We start from the raw sequence: 26,372 nt of genomic DNA on the forward strand, positions 1-26,372 counted from the left end.
CGCGCATCTTCGTGGCCCCTCCGCTCGTTGAGACGCAAGCGGAGGTCCCGGGCTTCGGACGCGGCCAGGGGGGTGGCGCTCCGCCTGGAGGCCCCCCGGCCCGCACGAACGTTGCCCGTTGATGAGCCAGTTCTGGTAGCGCCACGCTGGGTGGTGGCGCGAGAACTCCCGGCCAGCACCTGGCAGCGAGCAGTGCCGACCAGGGCGACGACGTCTTGGATCCACCGGCCTTCCGGAGTGTTCGGCGTTGCCTGGATAGGCGGATGCCTGAGGAGAGTGTGCGCTGCAAGCAGCGCGCTCCCCGGGCCGGCCTCGCTGAAAGCGAGTCTACGCCGAAGTGGCACCCGGCATTGTCCAGAGGCGGACCTGGCGGTCGAAGTTTCGACCACCTGATGGGGGTCGGACGGTGCACCGGCGGCGGCGGCGGCGGCCCTGCTGGGCCCAGCACCCTGGTCCCCTTGGGAGGGGAAAGCCGCGCGTGCAGATAGTGGCTGCTGCTGAAACGCAGCAGCGACTGGGGCCTCCTGGACGTCGGGCAGCATTTCCTCACTGGAAGTGGAGCCGGAACGCTGGAGACGGTGTCCACCGGCCATTTTTCCTGCGGAAGAAAACAAACGAACAGATTCAGGGATGTTCCCCCCTACCTGGCGCGCCAGCTGTCGGAGGATTAACTCCTGTTGCAGGGATCCCGAGAGACCCCTTTTTAGAGATTCGGCCGGGGGGATGATCCTGAATAAGTTCGTCGGAGAAATAAATGGAAGTGGAAGTAAATGCAACAGCCGGTGGTGGGGGATGATCGACCTAGTGCAACGGGAAGCAAGTGCACCGGAGTTTAGACAGGTTCGGGCCGCACGGGGGCGTAATACCCTACTCCTGTATGGATGCAATAACTTATCCTGAGGGGGATCCCTCAAGGATGTATCTGGTTACAAGAATGTAGTGTCTAACTAAGAGCTTGAGGCTCCTTGTTCTTCGGCAGGAGCTCTGCTCAGGCTTGCTTGCAATGTTTTCATCTGTTGGCTTGGTTCATTGTGCGGTTCGTCTTTTTCGTCTGAGTGTAGCACGGTCGACTGCTTGGGCTTGTGTTCAATCCAATTGTTCTATCATTCTTATCTTCTCTCTGTATGCCGATCCTTTTATGCACTCGCCGGCCGCGACATACCCCGAACGGGAAGGAAGGGGCACAAGTTCCAAGACGCCACGACTGAGAAAGGCGTCATCATTTTCTCTGGGCGAAGTGACTGGGGCGGTGGAAAAACGCGACGCGCGTCCGGTCACTCGTCACTATGGACGCCCTGGCGACGGGCGCCGTTGAGAGGGCCCACCGGGCAGCCACAGAGGCACCTGGCGTGCTCGCCCTGACTTGTTCCTCTGCCACGGCAGGGCGGCAGGCGGAACGCCTTGATCCTGGTGACGTTATCCCGAGACACACCGGATGATACGGGACGGGACCCGTGCAATTAATGGCCCCACGCGCTCTCTACCAAAGCATGGCAGGGACTGACACTGCGGCGGGAGCAGTTGGGGATGTCAGGCCGTGCACGCCCATTAAATGCGGCCTCGAACCTCTGACTGGTTGACACCTCATCGGTGGGCCCCTCGGGGGCCCTTCTGGGTTGTCGGGGCACCGAGTGTTCGGGGGTACTGTTCACCTCCCCGAGCACCCTCTCCCGAGAACTCTCGCACGAACCTTCGGGGAACCGAGTGCTCAAGGGCTGCCACGTGCAACCCCGAGCACTCTCTCCCGAGCACTTTTGCACTGACCCTCGGGGAACCGGGCGCTCGGGGGCTGCCGCACGCAGCCCCCCGAGCACTCTCTCCCAGAACTTAGCTCTTCTGATCGTCAGGGGACTAGGGTGCTCGGGGGTGACCGGGCACCTCCCCGATCACTTTCTTTCCGGTACTTGGACTCTGCGGGTCGTCGGGGAACTGGGGTGCTCGGGGACCAGAGGCTGTGGCCCCGAGCGCCTTCTCCCGGAACTTAGATTTTGCGGGTCGTCGGGGAACTGGGGTGCTCGGGGACCAGAGGCTGTGGCCCCGAGCACCTTCTCCCGGAACTTAGATTTTCCTCATCCCGCGGGAGGGACCTCGCGGGATGGTGACACATGGCAGATGGCTGGCCTGGCCTCGGACCTCAGGGACTCCCGGTTCCTGATACGCCGACAACCTTCACTACTTTGACACTCTCTGCTAACAAAGAAAATAGTTAGAGAACAACAAAGTTTAAAAAGGTACCGAAGGGAATCCTTGTACTTACTCGGCGCCCCTTCGCAGATGATGTTAAACAGGCGAAGGCCATCCACGGTGCCAGTGGACGAGCCTTCGAACCTCCACACTCCATGCTTAGCAGCCAAACTCCGACCGTGCAGTAGTCCTCAATGAGGTCATGCACACCAAGCCGTCAGGCGATCATCGTGATGGTGTCGACCTTCACTGTGATGGATGATACCATCTTTACCACCAGCTTCTAGATGAACGCGATCCCCTTGGCCTTTGAAGACATCGTGTAGCCCTCCGAGACGCGGTGGTAGAACCAGTAGTCAGCCCAGTCGTTGCTCTACCGGTTTAGGTTGGCCTTCACTAGGAGACGCTGTCATACAAGGCCACGTGGTTGACCCCATTGATCTGTAGCTGCTTCAGCCGGTAGTGAGCGTAGTAGAGATGGGCAAAGGCCGCGGAGCTGAGAGCTTGCCCTTCAATCCTCCGGGACCAAGCGAAGGTTTAGAGGCGGGCAATGGAGTTTGGTGTGAGATTTTGGATTACTAACTCGTACTGATTCAGGATGCTGGCCACCATATTCGTCCATGGGTAGCGAAGGATGGCCGCGAAAAACTCGATGAAGATGAGCACTTCGCCTTCGCGAGGTTGGGGCCTCTGTTCCCCTTGAGGGGGCACCCACTCGTTGCTAGCCTCGCGAAGCCATCCGTTCTCCACCATTTGTGCACGGATGTCTTCGGTGAACTTGCTGGCCCCGAAGAGTGGTGTTGAAGGCAGTTTGTTGCTGGCGTGCTGGATCCCGGACTTCGACATGATGATTGGAGGGAGCGAAGCGAGTCTCGAAGGGGGCGGCTATGTTAGCTCTGAAGGGTCATTGAGAACTCAACGAAGGCAAAGGAGTGAGCACGGAAACGAGTGGAAGCAAAGCAAATGGCTAAGTTACCATCAGGAGGGGGGCAGTAACTCTTATATATACTACTCCCCGCCCATGCGAGCGAAAAACTAAGGCACACTCGCACACGGAGGGCACATAGCAGAGTGACTCGTCTCTAGGAACCGAAGTGTTACAAATCAACGCGGAAAACCGTTCGTGAATTAAAATCAATTAGAGATGCTTAATTACTCCATTAAGGTGAAAAATTAACCTAAATTAACTTTATCTGTTATAAATCATTTAATCAAGACATAATTATCATTTCAACGTTATTTTGGGGTGAGTTCGGTAGACCAAAGGGGGGGAACCGAGCGAAAGGGTACCATCCCACCTTCTAAAGAATCTCAGCTTCGCCTCCCCGAAGTCGAACCTCAACCGTGAGGGGCCACTATTGGGAGAATCGTACTGTGCTAGTTCTCTAACCCCTTATTGGCTTTGACCAACCTTGGAAAATTCTAGACAAGAATGGACAATGCTAACATAATAAAGAAGTGGTTTTGGAAGTTGTCTTGCAGAGATGAAGTCGAGGGGGAAGGCCAACGCCAAGTACAAAAACCGGAGGTCTTGAAGGGCACATCGAAGGCCTCAAGAGGCCCCGAAGGGATACTGGGTGAGGGCCGAAGGCCTGGAGGCCAAAAGCACCCCTACGGGAGGCACAGACAAAGAGCGAAAGACCATCTACGACGAAGTGGAGGACCCAAAGGAGATTCCGGAGGTGGTCAACCAACAGCCGAAGGGAAGCCCGAAGGTGGTCCACCACTGGGCGAAGGGTTGGCTGATACGCGCAGCTGTAGACACGTGTCACGTCTAGGATAATATAACGTTATAATAGTGTATTGGTTGTAATATCCCTGGAATATCCTAAGAATATTCCAAAAAACAGGGACACTAATGTAAATGATGATTATGGTGGTTAAGGTATGGTTATAAATACCACCACCCAACTGATGTGATGGAATGAATAGTCAATATACCACTATATACCAGCCCACTAATGTGTGATTGTCTAGTGTGTTAATACTGTTCATTGTGTTGACACGAGTTGTGTCGCCACCCGCGCTGCCGGCTGCAGTGGCCGCGCCGGCACCAGCCGTCGATGTGCTGACACCAGCTGCCACGCCGGCCGTGCTGACGCTGGCTGCAGAGGGAAGAGCTAGAGAGGAAGGACTGGAGTATATGTACAGATAATTAGTGAACTGGTAAAGCTAGCAGAGGGAATAACTAGTATACGCTATTAATTAATTATTTTCAGAATATGTTTGGACAGAGGGGACTGGAATGCCCATCCAAATTCCTAAGTTCAGTTCAAAATTAAAATTAATCATAAAAATTCTAGGAGCAATCACTTCTTGCAAATAATCCCTTTAAAGTAAAAAAAAAAAAAACTGAACCAACAATGAGTCACTGGCTGCAACTTAATCAAAGAAGTTGTTTCGTGGAAGTTAAATTCAAATTTGCGTGTTATCTTAGTCAGCAAAGTTGTTTAATGGATCTATCTAAAAGGCTTGATTTCTGATTCCTTTTTATTTATTTTTGAACTTGCACATGATTTTTTAACAGGCTGGTAAGAATGTAAATTGCAAATGCTGGGGTTAGAGAATAATTTGCATAAACCAGGGTATAGCTGTGAATATTGAGCAAAATCTTATCCGCACGTAAAAGGCTTGGGGAACCGGATGGTTGTTGTTTCGTCAAAGTCAATGCACCACCAAAACAGCAGGACGCAGAAGGTCCAAGGTCCCACCTCCTACCTTGGGGAGAGAGAGAGAGAGAGAGAGAGAGGGAGGGAGGAGGGAGGGAGAGAGAGAGAGAGAGAGAGAGAGAGAGAGAGAGAGAGAGAGGGCCCTCATGGATCCTGCTTTTGAGGTGTGATTTCTCCGGTGAGTTCCACCTGTGAGAGAGAGAGAGAGAGAGAGAGAGAGAGAGAGAGAGAGAGGGCCCTCATGGATCCTGCTTTTGAGGTGTGATTTCTCCGGTGAGTTCCACCTGTGATCTCTGCTTCATCATACCTTGGCTCTCTTACTCCTGTTGAGAAGTAGCAGTAATCTTCTTGTGTTTGTGTTCCGTCCGCAGGCAAAACAAAAGAGACGCGATGGATGATTCGATTACTTGCTCGCTCGGCGCCATGGGCCCCCTGCTTGCGCAACTCCATTCACTGACGGATACCGAGCGGAGTCTGCCACATGGGATTAGTAAGGATGAGCTCCAGGGTCTCATACAAGATCTCGAAGAAATTAACAGCTCCGTCATGGATCTTGCAAAGGAGGAGGACCCTCTCTCCACGGACAAGTTCTGGATGAAGGAGGTGCGGGAGATTTGTTATGACGCGGAGGACTACTTGGCAACGGTGATGCACGCCGGTGCCAGAAACCGGATTGCACAAAATTTCTCAGAGTTCAGGGCTCGTTTGAAAGATGAAAACGAAAGGCACGAAAGATGGCTTGCTGGTCTGAGGGCGCAAAAAAGACGCAAGAGGAACAAGCCTGATCTTGCTGATTTCGAAACCATCGTCGAGTTAGTGCTACAAGCTCCACATGCACGCCCTGACGGGCCCATGAATGAGCTCGTCAGCTTGCTAGCTTTCGACAGGGACCAGCAGCTCAAGGTGGTGCCTATCTTTGGATCTCCAGGTGTTGGGAAGACAACACTTGCAAGAAGATTATATCATCAATATGGGGGGAGGTTCCAGTGCCGAGCTTTTCTTCGGGTATCTCGGAATCCAGATCGCATGAGGCTTCTCACCAGCATGCTCTCACAAATTAAGGGGCCTCGGCCCCGCGGCTTTTTTGATGTGCAGGATCTCACCGACAACATCAACAAACATCTACAGGGCAAAACGTACGTATCTTCATCTATCATGTACAAATGCAAAAGGTCTTGTCTTAGTGTGCTATACGGTCACTAGTCAATTGGCCCGCACAAGAGCATGGTCATACAACATGGTATCTTACAATAGAATTGTATTATTTTAAAGTCAAGCTATTCTTAAATAAAATTAGATGCACACTAGGATTAAACTAGCACTAATCAAGTCCTTAATATTGTGCTAATTGTCTTGATTTTCAACTTCAACTCAAATGTGCCTATGAAACTCTCCGAGATAAGTATGTATCTTCCCTGGAGCTTCAGCCACCTCAAATAGCTAGGAGTGGAGTATTTATATAGCGGACTCTAAAAACTAGCTGTTGGAGTAATCTACCTAGAAACTTAAATCACCGTAAGATACGATGACTCGCACTGTATAATATGGTGGCCTACTCCCAACGGTCAGAAATTTGATAGTTGGGACCTGCCAGTACCTCACCGTATCATACGGTAACTCCACTATATGATATGGTGGCCTTCAGTCTTGAAGTTGCTACTCTATGGAAACGTAGTATGGTGATCATCGTCCTATACCTTCAAATGATTCAATGATCTCCACCATATAATATGGTGACTTAATCATCTCATGCACCATTTGATAAACAATCTGTCATGTGGCACGATACCCCACCGTATGATACAGTGACCCCACCGTATGATAAGTGACTCTGAAGAATTGTTGATGTCTTATGTTTGCCTTTTTCCTTTATCACTATATGTTACGCTGTCCCATTGTATGATATCATGACCTCACCGTATGATACAGTGAACTATTTTCTAGAGTGGACTTGTCTAATTCAATACTACTCAAGTTCTAGTCTTTGTAGCTTCTTTTCTTTGATGTCTTGGATATTTCTCTGGTCTATTAGAGCTAACTAAGTTTAGTGTGCATCACCTACTAGATAACTAATAATAAAGATATTAGATCAAGCTATTAAACTTAAACCTCTCTTATATTACAACTAAAGGAAACAAACTATCTACATAAGTGATGCTCTCAACATTATAATCGTTTGTCCAAACAATTGATCCTTATATTTTTATGAAGCTCTTTTTTTACCTTGATGTTTATCCTATTGAGGTGTTTGTAACCCTAAATCTATCTCATAGCATCTATGGGACTAAACCTTATCCACTAGCAAACTATGTTAGTCCCCTTAACTATATTAACATTAATCATCAAAATTAAATTGATCCAATGCTAGGGCTATTGATTTTTCAGCGGACTAGGGCGGTAATGGTCATGCAATCGTGCATGATTTCTGTGGGTAGGCGGTGGCCCAGTGGAAGTTGCGAGCGATAGTGTCAAAAGAAAATGACTCTGGTCGGCCGGGATAGTGTTGAAGAAGCAAGGTGGCCAATGTGGTCGCTCGGACCAATATCAGCCGTGTGTGGTTGTTCGGCTTTGGCCATAGTGGGTGGTCTGATCTGTTCAGCTATATTGGCTGATTTGTTCCAGTCCAATGGGCCGTGTCCATATTGTTTAGTGACCAGTAACAATATATTGGGTAATACATCTGATAGTAGAAGATTTCTATAATTTATTCTTTCTTTGTGTTTCCTTAATTACCTTTTGTTTCTTTGGTTGATTGAAATATAATGTACTTATCATGCACAAAAATGTTTTGCAGTTATTTGATTATAGTTGATGATTTGTGGGATGCATCAGTGTGGGATATCATCAGGCATGCTTTTCCGGCGGGTAATTGTTGCAGCAGAATAATAGCAACCACACAAATTGAGGTTGTTGCTTTGGCTTGCTGTAGTTATTGCTCAGATAATATATATAAGATGAGACCTCCCAGTAATGATCTATCACAAGAAATATTCTTTGGTAATTTTGAAGTGATGAAAGAAGTGGTAAACCTTATCTACAATGATCTTTCATCGTATTTGAAGACATGCTTGCTATATCTTAGCATATATCCTGAGGACTACACGATCCGGAAGGATGATTTGGTGAAGCAATGGGTAGCTGAAGGCTTTATCAGAGCAGTAGTCGGGCAAGACATCGAAGAAGTTGCTCGGGGTTATTTTGATGAGCTTGTGAAAAGAGGAATGATCCAGCCTTTGTATACCAATGATAATGATAAAGTGTTATTATGTACAGTTCATCGCATGGTACTCGATTTTATTACATTCAAATCCATGGAGGAGAACTTCGTCACTATTGTAGATAATTTTGAAGCTGATACTGGACTTCCTGATAAGGTTCGTCGACTTTCCATGAAGTTTGGAGGTGCAAAAAGTGCACAGATACAAGGAAGCTTCAGAATGTCCCAAGTTCGGTCCCGTATATTTTTTGGATTCTTCAAACGTGTACCTTCCATTGTGGACTATAAGCTTGTTCGAGTTCTAATTCTTCATATTTGGACTGATCAAGACACAAGGAGTATTGACCTTGCTAAAATCTGTGAACTATTTCAACTAAGATATCTGAAGATTGAATGCAATATGACCGTCGAACTTCCGACCAAGATTCTAGGGTTGCAATACTTGATTACTCTGGAAATAGATGCAAGAGTAACTGCTGTTCCATCAGACATTGTTCGTTTACAGAGTTTGTGGCACCTTCGCCTTCCGAGCGAGGCTGATCTGCCCAATGGGATTGGGTGCATGACATCACTACGCAGTCTGGGCTACTTTAACCTCAGCACTAGTTCAAGAGAGAATGTGCTGGACCTCGGCAAGCTGACCAAATTGCGTGATCTTCATATAACCTGCTGTACAGATCCTGCTAACCGTCTGGTTACCAACATGGAACTTCTTGCCTCAATTCTGGGGGGATGCAGCAGCCTCAAATCTCTGGTTCTGGATGGTGGAGCTTCCTCAAGCATGTGCATTTCTTGTGATGATGGCTTGGGCAGCATGTCTACTCCTCCGGCCATTCTTGAGAGGCTTGAGTTGTCTTGGAATTGTATGTTTTCCAGCCTCCCCAGGTGGATTGGAAAACTCAACAATCTTTGCATTTTGAAGATTGCACTAGGAAAGTTGTCAAGGGATGACATTAATATTCTCAAAGGACTCGATGCCCTCACTGCTCTCTCGCTGTATGTCTGGACCGCTCCTGCAGAAAGGATCGTCTTTCACAAGGAAGGATTCCCAGTTCTCAAGCACTTCAAGTTCATCTGTTCTGCACTTTGCCTAGCCTTTGAGAAAGGAGCAATGCCCAATGTCCGAAGGCTCAAGCTAGGATTGAATGCTGAAAGAATAGAACAATACAGCTTGGCAGGTGCTGGCTTCGAGAACTTGACAGGCCTTGAAGTGTTCTCTGCAAAAATTGGGTGTGCTGGTGCTGCTGAGTCCGGCAGTCAGGCTGTAAAGTCTGCACTGTACGACGCGTTTAGAAATTGTGTAAGCCGTCCCGTCATCAATGTACTAAGCGTGGATTGGTTTTTTCATGGTGACAAAAAAATGAGTACCGTATCTCAAACGGAACAGCCCCAAACTTTAGGAAAAATAGACGTGATCACAAAGGGAGGCTCAGATGAACAACATAGAACTGGAGAAAAGGGTTCAACGGAAGACACAAACGTACAAGCTGATAGCAGGTACAGACATATTTCCTTCTAAACTCCTCTCATGCAGCCCTTCGCCAAATCCTTAATACTACCTGTATTAGTTTAACCCATATTCTAATGAGTGCTAAACATTTTTTGCCCTTAGGTTTACTCTGCCATCGGAATTCCCTTCACATATGCAGATTTCAGGTACTCTTTTATGTTTCATTTTGCAGTTCATTTGCCTTTTCTGTTCCACAATTTATTTTACCGGCGATAAGTTCAACATGTATGGTTCCAAGGTTGTCTGTGTAGGATCAAATATGCGCAAAATACCCAATCAGAAGGGGGTGAATGATTACGGAAGTTAAATTTAAAATTAAATCACCCTAATCAAATATCCAATTTATTCGCGAAATTTAGTTCAGGACAGACTGCTATCACGTCACTAAAAACGATTATCACGTTACTAAAAGCGATGCCCAGAAAGATTCAACCGTTATATTGTCCTAAAACTTTTACTGTTCCTTTGTTTTTGGTCAAAGGCAAGAAATTCTCCTTTCTTCAAAATCAAAATTCTCCCACTGAGAGAAATAAAAAGAAGAAAAGAAAATCTCACCTTTGACCAAAACAAAGGAATAAAATCCAAAATCTCTCCCCTTTTGACAATGAATTCATCAAGAATACAAAAGATATATTTTTTAATCTCTCTTTCATTTTTTATCATATGTTTATATAACGAGCATCATAATTTATCCACATATATAGCAAATACTCAACGAAGCTATGATATCAAAAATAATTGCACCAACATGTCTACACATGTAAAAATGTATTGTAAGTGCAACTCATCAAGTACAGTTTAAGATTTATTTGCAAGGCATGGTCTCCCAATCTCAACTACTTCAATCTCAGAAAAACATTGAACCTTTATAACCTTTTGTGCTTCAAAAACTGATTGATTGCTTGAAAGCATATAATATAAAATTCATTTGCAAGAAATTATATGCACCATCAGGCTTACTTTTCAACCATACCAAACCTATGTAAAAAAGACAATCAAAAGCTTAAGATCAATAATTTCGGTCATATACAACTTCTTTAAAGTTTATATCAAAGTGCAATGATAAGCAGTCTCATAAAGAAGAAGTATGACAATGCATATTTTCTTGATCTTTCACCTATCAACTATTTTTCAGTATTTAGCACATAACTTTGATACTTCACATTTAGCACTTTTAGAAGAGATCAAAGCAATCAAGAAAATTTGACCATGCGATTTAATTCAAGTTTTCATTCTGATTAAAAAGTCATGACAAAAACTACATTGGTACACATATAGATATGAAAGTGCAAAAACCTTGTAGCATAAACATGACTTCAAATGTCATATATGTATAACGTACCACGCTCATTACATTTTTGTTGTTGTTTAAAGAGCAAAAAACTCCCCTTCAAACTGATCCTCTCAAAAACTCCTTTTTCAAGGCAGTTAAGCGAAAGAAAAACCTTCCCTCAAAGCAAAACAAAGGAATTTTCAAAAATTACTCCCCCTCAACAGAATAACCAATGAAATCAAGGGAGACATGTGGATATGTGTTTGAGATATCATGATATGTTCTTTTAAGAATAAATATGAATCATGATCAGCACATCTTAAATGTGAAAAACCATGATATATTATATAACATGATCGAACATATGGGGATATACAAATGATCATATAAACAAGCATCTCACTCATACCACAAAGTAGAAATTTATGAATATAAAAAGTATGAGTGTATAGAATATCTCACAAAATCGGTGAAGATGCTATCGTGTCCATCAAGCCTCTTGAAGACCATCATAAGGGTATGGAAAACCATTCATATCTTAATTACATCAAGCAAAGAACCGAGATCAATCAAGATTTTGTTCTCCATCCCTTGTTCCAAAAACCTACATATCACTTGAAGATGTCGAGGCCTTGGTGCTGGGGTTAGTGATAAAATATTTAGGAATCCAGTACTGAGACACATGACCAAAAGTAGGCACAACACGAGTATTCTTATGAGCAACATTAGTTTTAGCATTTCTCGTGTTACTAGGAACAAAAGGTGATAAATGTTTCACCCGATGCACAAAATAAGGAGTCACAATCTCACGTGGAACAAAATGCACCTTTCTCAAATTAGACCTAGCCTTAAACATTTGTTTCTTTTATTGTTTAGCTAGTCTAAAGAAAAAATCTACTAGATGACCATCTCTACTACAATGAGTGCAAGTGTCCATATGTTTGAGATTTAACATGTTACTTAGATTTAGAAGAAGAAACAACATTTGCATTCATGGTAGAAGATAAAAATTCAGCAGACTTAAAAGCAACCTTCTTAGGTTCAGCAAGAGTTTCAAACTTATCATGATTAAGAGCTCTAACAACAGTTAGTGCATTTGACTTAGAACGAGCATAAGGATCAAAACCTAAACCTTATTTACACGTACTTGTCTTAGATGTATCTAAAATCAGGTTTAGATTTTTCTTACACTTAGAAAAGCGCTCTAAAACTTCTTTTAAGTAATCAACTTGTTTAGAAAGAGCTGGGCATTTATCACAAGCAACATTCATGGGTTTGTTTTGATTATGACAATTAGAGCATGAAAGAACCTCATGAGTAATCATGTCACTAGCTATTTAAGAAACTCTAGTATTAGCATCGTGCAACTTCAATTTAAGAATTGAGCAATTAGAACAAGAAGTTGAACCAAGCAAATCAGAAGTTGAACAACTAGCATTATTAACTTGTTTGCAATTCAACATAGCAAGTTTCTCATTCTTCTCAATTTCTTCTCTAAGTTTCTCAATAGTTGAAGCATGAACATCTCTAAGAAAAGTAAGCTAAGAATAAATTAAGTCATGTGATTTGCAAGAATCATAAAATTTTAAGTCTTGCAATTTCAGATTTAAGCGATTATATTAAAATATCATGTTTCTTAATTTTCTTGTTACATTTATCTAAAATAGTACCGAGACGAACAACAGTATTAGATAATTCATCATAAGTGGGTAGATCATCGTTACCGTCGCTGTCAAGTTCATCCTCAGTAGAGCTTTCTTTGTTGCTTGCCATAAGACATAATCATGTCAAATCACGTACCTTCTTACCTTTGGATGTTGTGTCATCTTTGTTGGTCTCCGGATCAATATCGCTCAAATCAACTTGCTCAAGCGCCGCAAGAACTCAATGCACCACCTTGTGGTTTAGAAAGTTCTTTTTCTTCTTGTTCTTGTCGTTGAAAGAGCGCTTCTTTTTCTCCTTCTCCTCACTTGATAATATACCTGCAAGCTTAGATAATTTATTTTTCTATGATTAAGCTCACTGAATTTGAAACATCTTGGAGGTTATCTTCTTCTTCTATTCCTTGCTCTCACATTCTGCAAAAGATTTATTAAAACGATTAGAGAGCAAAGCTAAATCTCCTTCAAAAATTTCCTCAAATTGATCATCGGTTAGTGAAGATAAAAAGGATAAAACAACACTTGATGAAGAAGAATCAGAATTAGACATGTTATGTTGGGAAACCAAAGCAATTGATTTATTCGGATTCTTTCTAGCAAATACATCTAGCTCATGAGTTTTCAATTTAGAATAAAGAACTTATGATATAAGTATACTCATGACAGTAGATTCTCTAATAGATGTCACTTTCATCTCCCAAACCGACATATCTAGAGCACCTAGTAATTGACGTGCATTCTCAACATCCGTATATGTAACATTAACAGCACGCAAATTACTAAGAATTTTATTAAAGCGAGCAAAGAAATCATCAAGTGACTCACCAGACTTCATCTCAAATTTCATGTAATCTTTTTTATATAAATATTGGCGTACCTCTTTTATATAAATCTTGTCGCACGGCATCCTCTTCTTTTATTTGTTGGTCGACGATTCCCAAACCGACACGATCTCTGAAGCGCCCGCTTGGACCATGACTCCTCCGAGCATGTTGCACATATCAAAAACACAAAACTATTATGCTACCATGAACATCATCGTCACATGCATATCAACATCAAAACGAGGGGGTCTGTGTCTTTACTGTTCATTGTAGCTACAATAAATTACTGTTCATTATAGCTATTTTTATGATAATTTTGGATGGGAGGGGGTGCACCTATAAGGTGGCGTCGCCCTGGATGTATCTCAGTCCCTCATATTTATTGATGTCCTAATTTTATGGTGCGTGCAACAATGAGGTCTTTACTGTTTTTGAAGAGATACTAAGACTACTCCCAATGGAAGTTTCATTTTTATTTAATGAGGTGCCATATAAGCATTTTTGATGATGTGGTAAGCTAATTAAGAAAGAGATCAAAGTAGTTTCATCTAAATAAAACCACCTGGACACGAAGTCCAACACCTAATGAGTCTTGCATGAAGAGCATATGAAACAACAAAATGAAACTATGCATTGGAGAAGAGTGTTTCAACCATCAATTTATTGTTATCTTGTTGATGTGGCACTTTTGGAAACAACATTATAAAACTCCCCATTGGAAGTAGTCTAAGACGTACCATGTTAACTTTTGTTTGTACTCCTTCATAAAATTGGAGGTGCCAATAGTAGAATTACGAGGCACCAGTGTAAAAATAATTTTGGTATCTCCCAAGGACTATACAAGACGTCATGTACAATAGGGTCTCCGTACCTAGATATATAGGGTCTTGTGGAAGGAGTTAGTTTCTAGTATTACATACATATACTCGACTAAAACTACTAGATATGTTTCGTTCTAAAAAAAATCTTCTTATTCGGTATAGCCAAGTGTTTATACATGTATGGAATTCCTTCCCAATCACAACACAACAGTCCATTGTTCCAAAATATAATTCATACTCATGGGCACAAACTGTTGTGTCTTTTTACCGTGAATTTTGGTCATGTTGTTTTCTGTTGTATTCCCTTTACCCTTTTCCCGTTTGCCTTTTTTCCTATGGGAAACTTACGTGTCTTGTCTCACTTGTTCATATCCCATCAAGGGGAATATGAGAAAACAAGGACACAAGAGAAAAAACACCATACTAGAGAAAAACAGGATGAGATTTTGGAGGGAGACTCAGATGAACAACATGGAACTAAACAAAAAGGCTCAGGAGAAGATACAAGCAAAAAAACTGATAGCAGGTACATATAATATTTCTTCTTATTCTTCAGTATCTCCCATTAATTACCTTACCTCTACTTGACCCTGACCATGACTTCCTCTGTAGTCTGTACAATGCCTGTCTAAAGAAGCTAGACGATAAAGAAGGAAGCGCTGGGATTGCATCCATCACGCTGGAGAAGGAAGCGCTGACTAGGATGATAGAGGAGTTGGATAGTAGAGCAGGGGAGCTGACAGAGAAAAGGATCCTACAACTGCAGGACCTAGTTTATGATATTGAGGACTTCATAGATATGTACAAGTACACCAAATCATGGCGAAGTCTCTCTTATATTATCCATTTCCAGCGTTTGAAGCGTAGGATAAAGATCCTACGACGAGAGTGGGAACAATGGCTGAGCGGAGGCATTGATGTTGCATCCGGGACATCAGCTGGATCCACTCTCCCTGCGTATGCACCAGAACACGAGCTCGTTGGCATGGACAAGCCCAAAAGAGAGCTAATGCAATTTCTAGAGCTTGAAGTGTATGATGAGCAATCAGAGATGCTGAGGGTGATCTCCATCGTGGGATGCCGTGGCGTGGGCAAGACTGCCCTCGCAAGAGCAGTCTATGAGGACCCTAGTGTCCAGCGTGAATTCGAGTTCTTTGCTTGGGTTGTGGCATCCGAGTGCAGAGATGGGAAGGACCTTCTAGACAAGATTGAACAAAAACTCAGTAAAGTGCCGCGCAAAAGGAGGTATCTCTCTCTCTCTCTCTCTCTGTGTGTGTGTGTGTGTGAGAGAGAGATCTCGGGTACATATTAAATAAACCTACGTTTTCAGAATAAAATAAGTAAAACCGTTTATTTGGGGTCAATTTTATTGAAATATGTACATCTGGACTTTTAGGTAACTGTAGTTCTAGTTACCCATGTATACATTAGGCTACGTGCACAAACTCAGTGCAGACGATAGACTTTTTTTTTAAGAGAGATTGCCTCGATTTATATTGAAAACCAATAACTAGAACAACAGCGTCTAACGAAAGAAAGAGCAAAGAAAGAAAACACAAGGCTGGGCAAACCAGCAAAGTATCCAAAAAACATCAAACCCAAAAGTACAGGGTGGCAAACTACAAAGCCCGGAAAGAAATGTAGCTTAGATCTCACAGACATCCGACAAAGGACCATCCGCCGAGGTAAAGCTCTGTAGCCACTCCCGGACCTGGGTTGATGCCTTGTCCGCCATGGCCCTGTCATCGTCAGTGAGGAGGATAATCCATTTCTGCACGAAGGATACGGCTAGAGTCAGCACTTCAGCAGGCTTGTGGGGGAACTTCTTCTAGATCACCATCGTGTTACGCGTCCTCCAAATGGCCCAAGCTATCCCTACAAACAAAAATAGACCCAGCCTTTGAGAGACTTTAAACTGTTTCGGAAGCCAGCTCGCCCATAAGTCGGCTACTGAGATCGGGAACCCATTCCAGCCGAAAATGCCTCTCAGAGCACTCCAAACAAATCGTGCCAACACACAACCGAAGAAAATGTGATTGACATCTTCCTGATTATTGCACAGGCAGCATTTTGAACTTCCTTTCCACCCCCTTTTCTTGATGGAGGTGGACATCGGAAGTTTGTTGTGTAGCATTTGCCACAAGAAAAACTTAATTCTCAGAGGAAGTTTACAGGCCCAGAGGGTCATTGCCCCCTTGCAAGACACCCCATCAAAGGTTAGGAATTTGTACAGAGATTTAGTTGTAAACTTCTTTGACTTGTCCAGAGCCTAAGTAATCACATCTTCCCTATCATTTAACCGAACCAGCTGAAGCATCTATAACAGCTCCTCCCATTGGAGCAGATTACTAGTGATTAAACTCCATTTGAATTGCACCTCCCACTCATCATGAGTCTAGTAGTTAGCAACCACAGCATCCGGCTCAGCACACATCTTGAACAAGTTAGGAAACTGAATTTTTAGAGGAGTTTCACCAAGCCACATGTCTTTCCAGAAGAAAACCTTATTGCCATTGTTCACTGAAAAAACAGCACCCCATTGGAAGAGATGTTTGACCTTATGCAGACCCTTCCAAAACTGTGAGGTGCCTTTCTGTCTGGATGAGAAGAAGTTCCCATCTGGCATGTATTTGGCCTTCAACAGTTTATACCAAATGTCCTTAGAGCTAGTTGAGATCTTCCATATCCACTTGACCAGCAAACATTCATTCATAATCAAAGTGTTTAGGATACCAAGACCCCCATAATCTTTGGGTCTGGATATGGCTACCCATTTTATGGTATCTGTTCCCATCTTCAGCCCCTCTCCAAAGAAATCTTGATTTGATAGTGTCCATCTTCCTGTGGATCCCCTTAGGGAGAAGGTAGAACCCCATGGTGTATATAGGTAAACTAGTAAGACAGGAATTTGTCAGAGTCAATCTGTCTCCATAGGTCAGATTTTTGCCCTTCCATGGGTGTAGCCTTTTAACCATCTTTGAGAGGATTCCAGATGAGACAGCCATGCCTAGCTGATAGTCAGAAACAGGAATGCCTAAGTATTTCAATGGGAGCTGACTTAGACTACAATTAAGCATATTTGCCACCCTTCCCTGTTCTGCATGCTCCATGCCAAAGCAGAAAACCTCACTTTTGTGAAAATTTATCTTTATCCCAGAAAGCCACTCAAAGCAGTATAGAATAATTTTAAGGTTAAGGATAGACTTGTCAGATCCATCAATCATTAAGATAGTGTCATCAGCATATTGAATATGAGTAATCCCCCCTGGGATCAGATGTTCAACAACACCACTCAATAAGCCCTTAAAAGAGGCTTTGTCCATCAAAGCATCTAGAGCATCAGCTGCAATGTTGAACAGCAAGGGGGATAGGGGATCCCCTTATCTCATCCCTTTGTAGGTTCTGAAATAAGGGCCCCTTTGCCCATTGATATTTATGCAGACTCTGCCCCCTTGACAGATTGCATCACCCAATCAATCTAGCTGGGAGGGAAGCCTTTCCCTTTCATGACTTCCTCTAGATAATCCCATTAACTTTGTCATATGCCTTTTCAAAGTCTATTTTCACCAGCACCCCCTGATGTTTTGTTCTCCTCAATTCATGGATGACTTCATGGAGGATCACCACCCCTTCTAAAATGTTTCTACCCTTGATGAAGGCAGATTGTTTAGGGCCAACCACTTCCTTGGTCACTGGCATCAATCTGTTATTTAGGACCTTGGTGAAGCCTTTGTAGTCTATGTTAAGTAAGAAGATGGGTCTGTATTGCTTAATATTATTGGCCTCCTTGACCTTAGGGAGTAAGGTTATGACACCATAATTAATTCTTTTCAGATCCAGGACCCCTGGATGAAGGTTGTTAAACATTTCAAAGATGTCTCCCTTGACATACTCCAAGAACACCTTGAAGAAGGTAGAGGTGAAGCCATTAGGCCCAGGCGCAGAATCTTCTTTCATACTCTTAAAAGCCTCCTCAATCTCTTGCTCAGAAAAAGGTTGGACCAGAGCTTCTTTGACATCAGGTGGCAGGTTGTTATGGTTATCCCAGAAGGAGTTAAGAAACCTAAGTCCTTCTCTAGAGTCAGATCCAAAAAGGGTTTTATAGAAGTCATAGATGTGTCCTCTAATCTCCTCCTGGGAGGTGAGCAGGCCATGTTCAGTTTCCATGGATAGGATCAAATTCTTCCTTCTTCTTCCATTGGCTATCAAATGAAAAAATCTTGTATTGTTGTCACCCTCTTTGATCAAGGAATTCCCACATTTCTGTTTCCAGAAGATCTCCTCCATGGAGAGAATTTTCTCAAGGCTATCTTCCATCCTATATCTATATTCCCACTCCTCCATGGTCAATTCTTCATAGTCTGCTTTGTTATCTAGTATAGTAAGCTGAGCCAGCATATCTTGTTTATTTTTGATCTGTTCACCAATGTGTTTTCTATGCCAACCCCTCATGAAATCTCTAATGTCACATAGGCTACCATGCCATACATCCAAAGAGTAACCATCATCAGTCCTTCTTGCTTTCTTCTCCAGCCATCTTTGTTGCACACTCTCTTTGAAATTATCCATCAGCAGTCACTGCCTCTGAAAGGTGAAATACTTACACCTCAGCACCCCAACTTCCCCTGAGTCCAGGTAGATGGGACTATGGTCTGAACCAACCCTAGTCAGGCTCCATGCATGACATAGGGGAAATGATGTTCCCAATCATTGGACATCAGAAATCTATCCAGATTCACCATAATTGGTGTCAGCTATTTATCGGTCTAAGTATATTTGGAGCCAGCTCTCTTCACTTCCCTTAAGTGAAATTTCCAAATAAAATCATTAAATAGGTTCATCAAGTTCTTATCTATGATGCTAGTATTTTTGTCCTGAGCCTCCCTAATGAGGTTGAAATCGCCACCCAGGAGGATAGGAAGGGACACCTTGTCACAAATACTTTCCAATTCAACAATAAAGTCCATGAAACAATTGTGGTTAGCAGGGCCATACACAGTGATGATCTCCCATCTTAGGTTGGTGATCCTCATCCTTATAGTTACCTGGATGTAGAATTGGTGAACTACACACTGTTCCACTTCCATTAACACATCCTTGACCCCAACAAGGATCCCACCAGAGTGATCCTGAGCAGGTAGAACACACCAGACCATGTTCTCATTCACTGAAATTTCCTTAAGCTCTTTTGTTGTGAAGTTCTTCTTCACAGTCTCTTGAATCCCTATGATGTCCAATTTTTCTTGCATAAAATAGTCCTTTATATGTTTTCTCCTTACAGATTTGCCTAAACCCCTAGCATTCCATACAAGAATCCTCATTTGTTTTTCTTCCTTGGTCTGCCTCTCCCCCTTATGTGCATAGATCCACTCCTTGTGGGCTCTGTGACACATGGGTTAGGGTTATCAAGATCTCTAGCAGAGTTGTCAATGACCTCCATAGCCATATCCTCTTCCAGGCCACCCCCTCTTGAGGCTTCTTGTTCACTTTGTTTTTGCAGGAAGGCTCTATAATTAGCCTCAGCCATCCTAGCCCTAGATTTCCTCAGCTTTAAAGGCATCAATTTGAGTATCAATATTGTCAGCTACCAAATCTAACTCATGAATAACATTAGCTATATACATATTAGAGGAATTATTCAGAATAGCAAACTGATTGGAAGCAGAAGAGCTACCTGCAGTGGAGTTCCTTTGTTGGGCTCTCTTCATGGCTTTGGCCTGAATTGGTATGCCATCTCTAGGAATTCTGGAGCTTGCCTTAGTTGCAATTGCTGGGCCTTTCCTCTTGGGAGTTCTGATCTTTGTTTTCTTGGGGACAGGCACCCATCCTTGGGAGCTGTTATCATCTTCAGTTCTGGTGCTAACATGTGATAAGTTGTCAAACTTCTCATCTTCTCCTAGCATGTTAGAGGGCTGCACCCCATTAGTCAAGTGTTCATCCTGACCCACATGCAGAGTTTCAGAAGTATTGTTTTGTGGGGGGGGGGGGGGATAGGATTGGCCAAGAGGTGGCACGTAACAAATAGGGGCCCTTCTGGTTGTGCACCAGCATCATCCCATCGGGGACATGTATGTCCTGTGAGCATTGACCATCCATCCCTTGTTGGTCCTCTTCCTTAGTCTGAGGCACCATCAGCTCAGATGGAGGAGGAAGAGGCTTCTCCATGGAACATCTTTCCTCAGTATCGTGATGAGGGGTGGGTAAAGCTAGCAATGGGACTGAAGGGGGGGTGACCGTTGACCGTTTACCTCCATGGCAGGATGAGATATTAGGAATTGATTTCTTGTCTTAATTAAGCTTTGTGTTGTGCTGGGGAGCTCTGAGTGGCCCATCCCTTCCCCTACTTTACTGTAAACTTTGAATTCCCCCAAAATTGGATCAAAATATGCAAGGGGAGAGATTTCCTTGCAGCTTTCGGGCAGAACTGTCTCCCCAGTTACTTGCATTCCTTTTCCATTGGCTTATGGGTTCTTGTCTGCGGTTTCTTGCCCTTATCTCCCTTCTCTTTCTTTGGCAGGTCACCTTGATTAGCCTCTTCATCAAAATCAGATAGGTCATCATCATCAGACCCTTTATCCTCATCATCATATGGTTTGCTAGGTGTATCACCAGTTGAGGTCTTATCATTAAAGCATTCCATGACATACCTAATCAAATGACCTTCCCCATTGAAGAAAATCTCAATAAAATTCTTGATCTTGTAGGGGTCCCGGCACAAGACCTTGACTCTGACTGGATCATTCCTTAGCAAGCTGAGTTCATCAACTACCAAAGGTTCAGCCACCAAAGATGATATCTCTTTTACTGACTCAACATCTTTAGCAAAAACTGGGATCCCATAGATCTTGATCCAAGTGGTTTTTAGCACATCAGTAACATCTGAGTCATTGCCGTATTTACTGATCTTAACCTTCAAATTATGTAAAGCTAGTTCGATGGAGTTAAATCTGGTGAAGGTTGTTAAAGATTCCTTGTTGGGGAACACTACCATGAACTCCTTTTCCTCAAGCTTCCTAACCTTCCAATCCCATTTGGGGTCAATAAGGTGTTTCAATTAAGCCTCTATCTTGTCAGCTGTGGCCTCACCCATGAGGACTGTCAGCAAACTAGAAGTTCAGAAAACTTGAGTCTTCTGTACTGGGATGTGCATGGAGTAGAAACCTAGGTTCTGAGTGGCAAATCCATACATCTGGATCTTCCTGCTCTTGCCAAACCCAGTAGCACAGTCCACAACCATATGGCTGGTTTGCTTGCATTTGTAACATACAGGTTCATTGGTACAATCCGCCTGGTGATGTCCGTCCTGCTGGCACCTAAAGCAACGTATCTTCTCAACCGGAATGGTTGGTTTTGGGTGCTTACCTTTGGAAGCTTGCCGTTGAGCGCCCCTGATGTTGGCCGCCCTGCTGCCATTCCTCCGATCTTCCATCTTGCTTCCCTTCTTGTTTGCCCCATGGTTCTCCAAAGCCCTTTTCAGATCTGTGGTCTCCAGATCCAGATCCCTGACCCCCGTAGTCAGGCTGGGATCTTGCGTCACCATAAGAGCCGTCGCGGCCACCATGGCTACGAGAGTGGAGCTCTTCGCTCGCTTGAGGACGTGAGCTTCCTTACTCACCTTGCACGCCAAAGTTTCGCTGGAGCTTGTGACGCAGGTCGCGCTCTCTCTGCAGATCTCCTCCATGGAGATCTTCTTCATCCAATCGGCTTTCTTTTGGCCTTCTCTTCCCCCACAACCTCCCTTGATCTTGTTCCTGCCTACGAGCCATGGATCCCGCCTTCAGAGCCTGGACGAATGAGGATGAAAGAGGCTGGGGGGATTCACACGTCTAGCCTTCCTCGCTCTCGGGCCAAAATGTCGGATCTCCTCTCTTGATGCAGGGAACCCTAACCCTAGGAGACTGCAATTTTTTGGGATCCAAATGAATGGGTGTGGCACCGGTTGAGTGGAATGAGAGAAAATGTGTCGGTGAGAATAGTCAAACCCAAGCTCCCCAGAGGGCCGGGCTGAGATACTGTTCAAACGGCCCGAAACAGATTCGGCCTGACCCGAAAGAACCTCCCCTTTCTGAGGACACGCCGGAAACGGAGAAGAAGCGCAACACGCCGGTGAGATCTTCGGCCAAACATCCGATCCAAGATCGAACTGCCTAAATCCCAGCTCACTGACTCGAATCTCGGGGGAAAGTTCAACGGGCTCGACAGAAGACATTGGATGAGTGAATAAATGTTGTTTGATTACCTTTGCGAGATGTTTCTGTTCCTCCCGAACCAACCACCGCGGCTTCATCAGAGGGACTGATGAGCTCTCCTTCCACCTTCGAAGGATCTCCTCCTGGAGAGGGCTTAGTGAATAGGACTGTCGCTGGTTGGAGGTAGGTACCCTGCTCGGCGTCGCCGCTCCTTGCGGCATTGGTGGGCACCGCAACTTCCCAGCTCCGAGGTCCTGATTCCCCATGGGCACTAAGACGCCCTTGACTCCGCTCTTCTTATCACTGACGAGCGCCACCTTGGGCCCCTCGAAGGTCAATGTCGGCGTCGGCGTGGCAGGCATCGTAGAAGATGCTCCCCATCGAGAGCTCTACCAATACGGGGGCGCCGAGGCTTGTGGTAAGATTAGGGTTCTTCCACCGACGAAGGATCTCCTCCTCGCTTCCGCCCAACCGGGTTCTCCCACCGCCCCGCCGAATGCCTCAGTCAGTCCTCGTGGATGGGAAATTTTGGTGGCTTCAGGAAATCGGTCATTCCGCAGACGATAGACTTATTCCAATTGATGGAATAAAGCTTCATTTATCTTAAAAAAAGTTGCCTATGTATACATTAGGGATTCTCAAGGCGTCAATTCACCTCACACTTCCTTGTTCTACGTTTGCTTCCTGCAGTCTCCAGCTATAATTTTGATTGTTGATATTTCCTATTATTCATTTGCAAAAATATCAGCATTACGAAAATATTTTTTAGTATTTAACCATCAGCGTATTGAAAAATTGGTCGACCGCACAAAATAATGTTTATTAGATCTATCTTGAAACGTGCTTTCATAAGAGTTGAAGGGACTGGCCAAAATACAGCGTAAAGGCAAAAATATAGTGAGCATTTTGTTTACTTCCATTAGCTATAATTTCCGTAGTATTTATGAATTTATTATGGTCTGATATTGTAGCCAAAATCTTGCATAGGAGACTTCTGTAAGAAATAAACAGACATATATTACATGACAGAAGGAATTTACACATTATCGTATAAACTTACGTAATTTACACATTCGATGGAACGAACCATGATTGGCTTGTTTGTTCTTCTGAAAATTTAGTGTTGTATTTTGCTTTCCTAGGTTCCTGGTTGTCATCGATGAGCTGCAGCGAGCAAGTTTGTGGTACGATATACAAAGTGCCTTCACGGGTAATCGTGAGGGAAGTCGAATAATCGTCACCACAAGCATTGAATCAGTAGCCGCGGCCTGCACCTCTGGCAGTTGCATTTACAGAATGCGAGGTCTTGGCCGTTCCAAGTCTAAACAATTATTCTGGAGTAAGGTTGACAGTAGAGCAATTCGTACAAGTGCCTTGGAGGAGGCTTTAGAAGGCGTCTTCAGGAAATGTGGTGGTCTACCACTGGCACTGATTAGCGTGGCTAATTATTTGCGTGAGAAAGGACTAAATCTGGATCAGCTTGAACTGGGACCGGGCGCCTTTGAGGGAGTGAACAGATTGCTTATGCAGATCTACGACAGCCTGCCGGACAATGGTCACAAGAAGTGCTTGCTCTCTATAAGCACATTTCCCAATGGCTATCCGATCGAGAGGAAGAGCCTAATTAGAAGATGGATAGCTGAAGGACTGGCTGTGGGAGATGGCAGGCTCAGTGCGGAACAAGTTGCTGGTAATCGCTTTGATAACTTCATTGACCGGAACATCATTGAGCCTGTGCGGATTGGCAACAATTCCAAGGTGAAGAGGTGTCGAGTTCCTCCTGTAATCCTGGAGTTCATTGTCAACAAAGCGGTCTCAAAAGACATGGTCGCTCTGATTCGCGAGGATGAGCCTCTCCCAAACAAAAAAGGTGCCCATCCTGTCCGTCGATTATCTGTTCACGGGGGCACTGCAGAGACTGGCAGAGTTGCGGCGGAAATTGGATTGAATCATGTCAGGTCGTTAACAATCTGCAAGACTTGGTGGCCTTTTGATTCCCTGAGCTGCAGGTTTCTACGAGTCTTGGACATGGAAGGTTGCAAGGGGATTGGCGACCGTATTCTCCGTGACATATGCAGCGTCATGGTGCTTCTCAAATATCTGAGCCTCAGGGGTACTGATGTTCGCAGGATCGCCGATGGAATAAGAAATTTATATGACTTAGAGACGCTGGACATTCGGGAGACGTTGGTGAAAGTATTGCCGATGGAAGTCATGATGCTCCGACGGTTGGCTCATCTGTTTGGCAAGTTTCAGCTTCCTCCAGAACTCGAAAATGCGGAGAGAAGGGATAAGCTGCAGAGATTCTTCTCAGACGAAAGTAGACTGCAGACTCTGTCAGGATTTGTCATTGATAAGAATAGTGGTTTTGAGCTCATCCTGCTTCACATGAGGTTACTAAGGAAGGTTAAGATATGGTGCACTGATGATATCAGCATCCATACACAACGTCTTCTTGCGTCCTCCCTCGAGAAGCGTATTACGGGAAACAGTGCCCTTGAGTCTCTGTCTATCGATTTCGGGATAGAAAACATGAACTTCCTCGACGAAATACAACTCGAAGCTCCCTGCATGCTCAGCTCCATCAAACTGCGAGGGATGCTAATGAGACTGCCTAGTTTTATTGCATCACATCGTAGCAATCTCTCCGAGTTGCAGCTCTCCTGTATTGATCTGAGCCTCGAAGATTTATCCGTTCTGCAACACTTGCGTCGGCTGCTTTATCTGAAGCTGGTTGAGGATAGCGGTTTTGGCATATTTATGGGCGACAAATTAATTGTGGAAAGCGGTGGATTTCCAAGCCTTCGGCGGCTCTGCTTTCAGGCCGCAAAGCTTCCCCGAGTGCATATTTCTAAAGGAGGCATGAGGTCTCTCACCTCTCTTCACCTGCTCTACTACATGGAGTCTCAAACCTGGAAACCCTCGGACTTCAATTGGGAAATAGAAAATCTCGAAAATCTCCAGGAGGTGGTGCTGGATTCTTCTGTTGGTGCCAAAGAATTGGATGCCTGGAAGAGTAAAGCAAGGTCGCACATAAACAGGCCAAAGGTAATAACCCAGCAACCGAGTCCTTTTTGCTACTGAACTTTGGAGGGCCGACCCAACGTGAGCGGAGGAAACGTGTATGTTTGATTGGTGCTGTTACAGTGTGTTGCAGTGTTTGTTCTGTCATAGTTTTTCCGATAAAAGGGATATACCCGTACAAACAATTGTAATTCTTCTGTCCGGTTGTAATCTTTTTTTGTGTGCGATTACCATCGTTATACTTGCAATACTAGTTAACACCATCGTTAGACCTGATGGTTGTGTGACCCTTTGTTTTTCCCTTGTCGATGAAATACATGCACAGCGCGTTCTGAAAAAAATATATGTCACCATCGACCAAGCCTGGAGAGCTTTGTCCTTTTGACCCTGTCGATCTTTTGAGACCAGTCTATTGTATGTGGGTCTACTAATATTGGCTAATAGTTAGTAGATGATATACTCATTCAATACAATAATATCACAGTCTATTGTATGTGGGTCTACATTGATTTTAAAGACAACGCTATAATTTTACTGTTAGGGAGATTATCTATAGTGTAATCCATCGATAGCATGTACAACTTTTATTGATATTATATATCTATATTATTGGTGATGTTTTTATCCACGTTATAGGGGATGATTAATTACTAGTAAGGAAGTTATTGCTAGCTAATTATAAAGCACTCAAATCTCCCTTTCTATTTCTGGAATTAACCTGGTACCTGGCTTTGTGTTTCAAGCCAGAAAAATATATTCAAGTCAATAGTTCCAAAATAAAATAATCAACTTCTTGAAATATTTCAAGTAACAAAAATGTTTCGATATAAAAATTTCAAGTCCAAGCAAAGGTTGTAACTAAAAATTTTCAATTCAAATTTCCAATAAAAAATATTTCTAACTCAAGATTTTTCAAAACTAAGAGACTTCAACTACAAAAAATTTCAATTTAGCAAACAAGGAAAACTAAAAATAATTAAAAAAAAACTAAGGTTAGGAC

At 44.0% G+C, this 26,372-nt stretch overlaps 1 protein-coding gene across 1 annotated transcript; it reads left to right on the forward strand.

Moving 5' to 3' along the window:
* Window positions 1–4,955: 4,955 nt before the first annotated feature.
* On the forward strand, window positions 4,956–25,659 carry LOC133901703 (uncharacterized). Its single transcript, XM_062343157.1, has 7 exons — window positions 4,956–5,126; window positions 5,225–5,989; window positions 7,648–9,567; window positions 9,683–9,726; window positions 14,541–14,685; window positions 14,772–15,404; window positions 23,491–25,659. Exons 2-7 carry the CDS (start codon window positions 5,244–5,246, stop codon window positions 25,430–25,432), a joined length of 5,430 nt encoding a protein of 1,809 aa, XP_062199141.1. The 5' UTR covers window positions 4,956–5,126; window positions 5,225–5,243; the 3' UTR covers window positions 25,433–25,659.
* The last annotated feature ends 713 nt before the right edge of the window (window positions 25,660–26,372 follow it).

Source organism: Phragmites australis, chromosome 20 (genome assembly GCF_958298935.1).
Source record: "Phragmites australis chromosome 20, lpPhrAust1.1, whole genome shotgun sequence".
NCBI classification, from domain to species: Eukaryota; Viridiplantae; Streptophyta; class Magnoliopsida; order Poales; family Poaceae; genus Phragmites; species Phragmites australis.

Coding starts and splice junctions, on each gene's coding strand:
- LOC133901703 (XM_062343157.1), top strand. CDS start 5,244: ATGGATGATTCGATTACTTGCTCGCTCGGCGCCATGGGCCCCCTGCTT. Junction 9,727..14,540: donor TTCACATATGCAGATTTCAG/GTACTCTTTTAT, acceptor TATCCCATCAAG/GGGAATATGAGAAAACAAGG. Junction 14,686..14,771: donor AGCAAAAAAACTGATAGCAG/GTACATATAATA, acceptor CTTCCTCTGTAG/TCTGTACAATGCCTGTCTAA.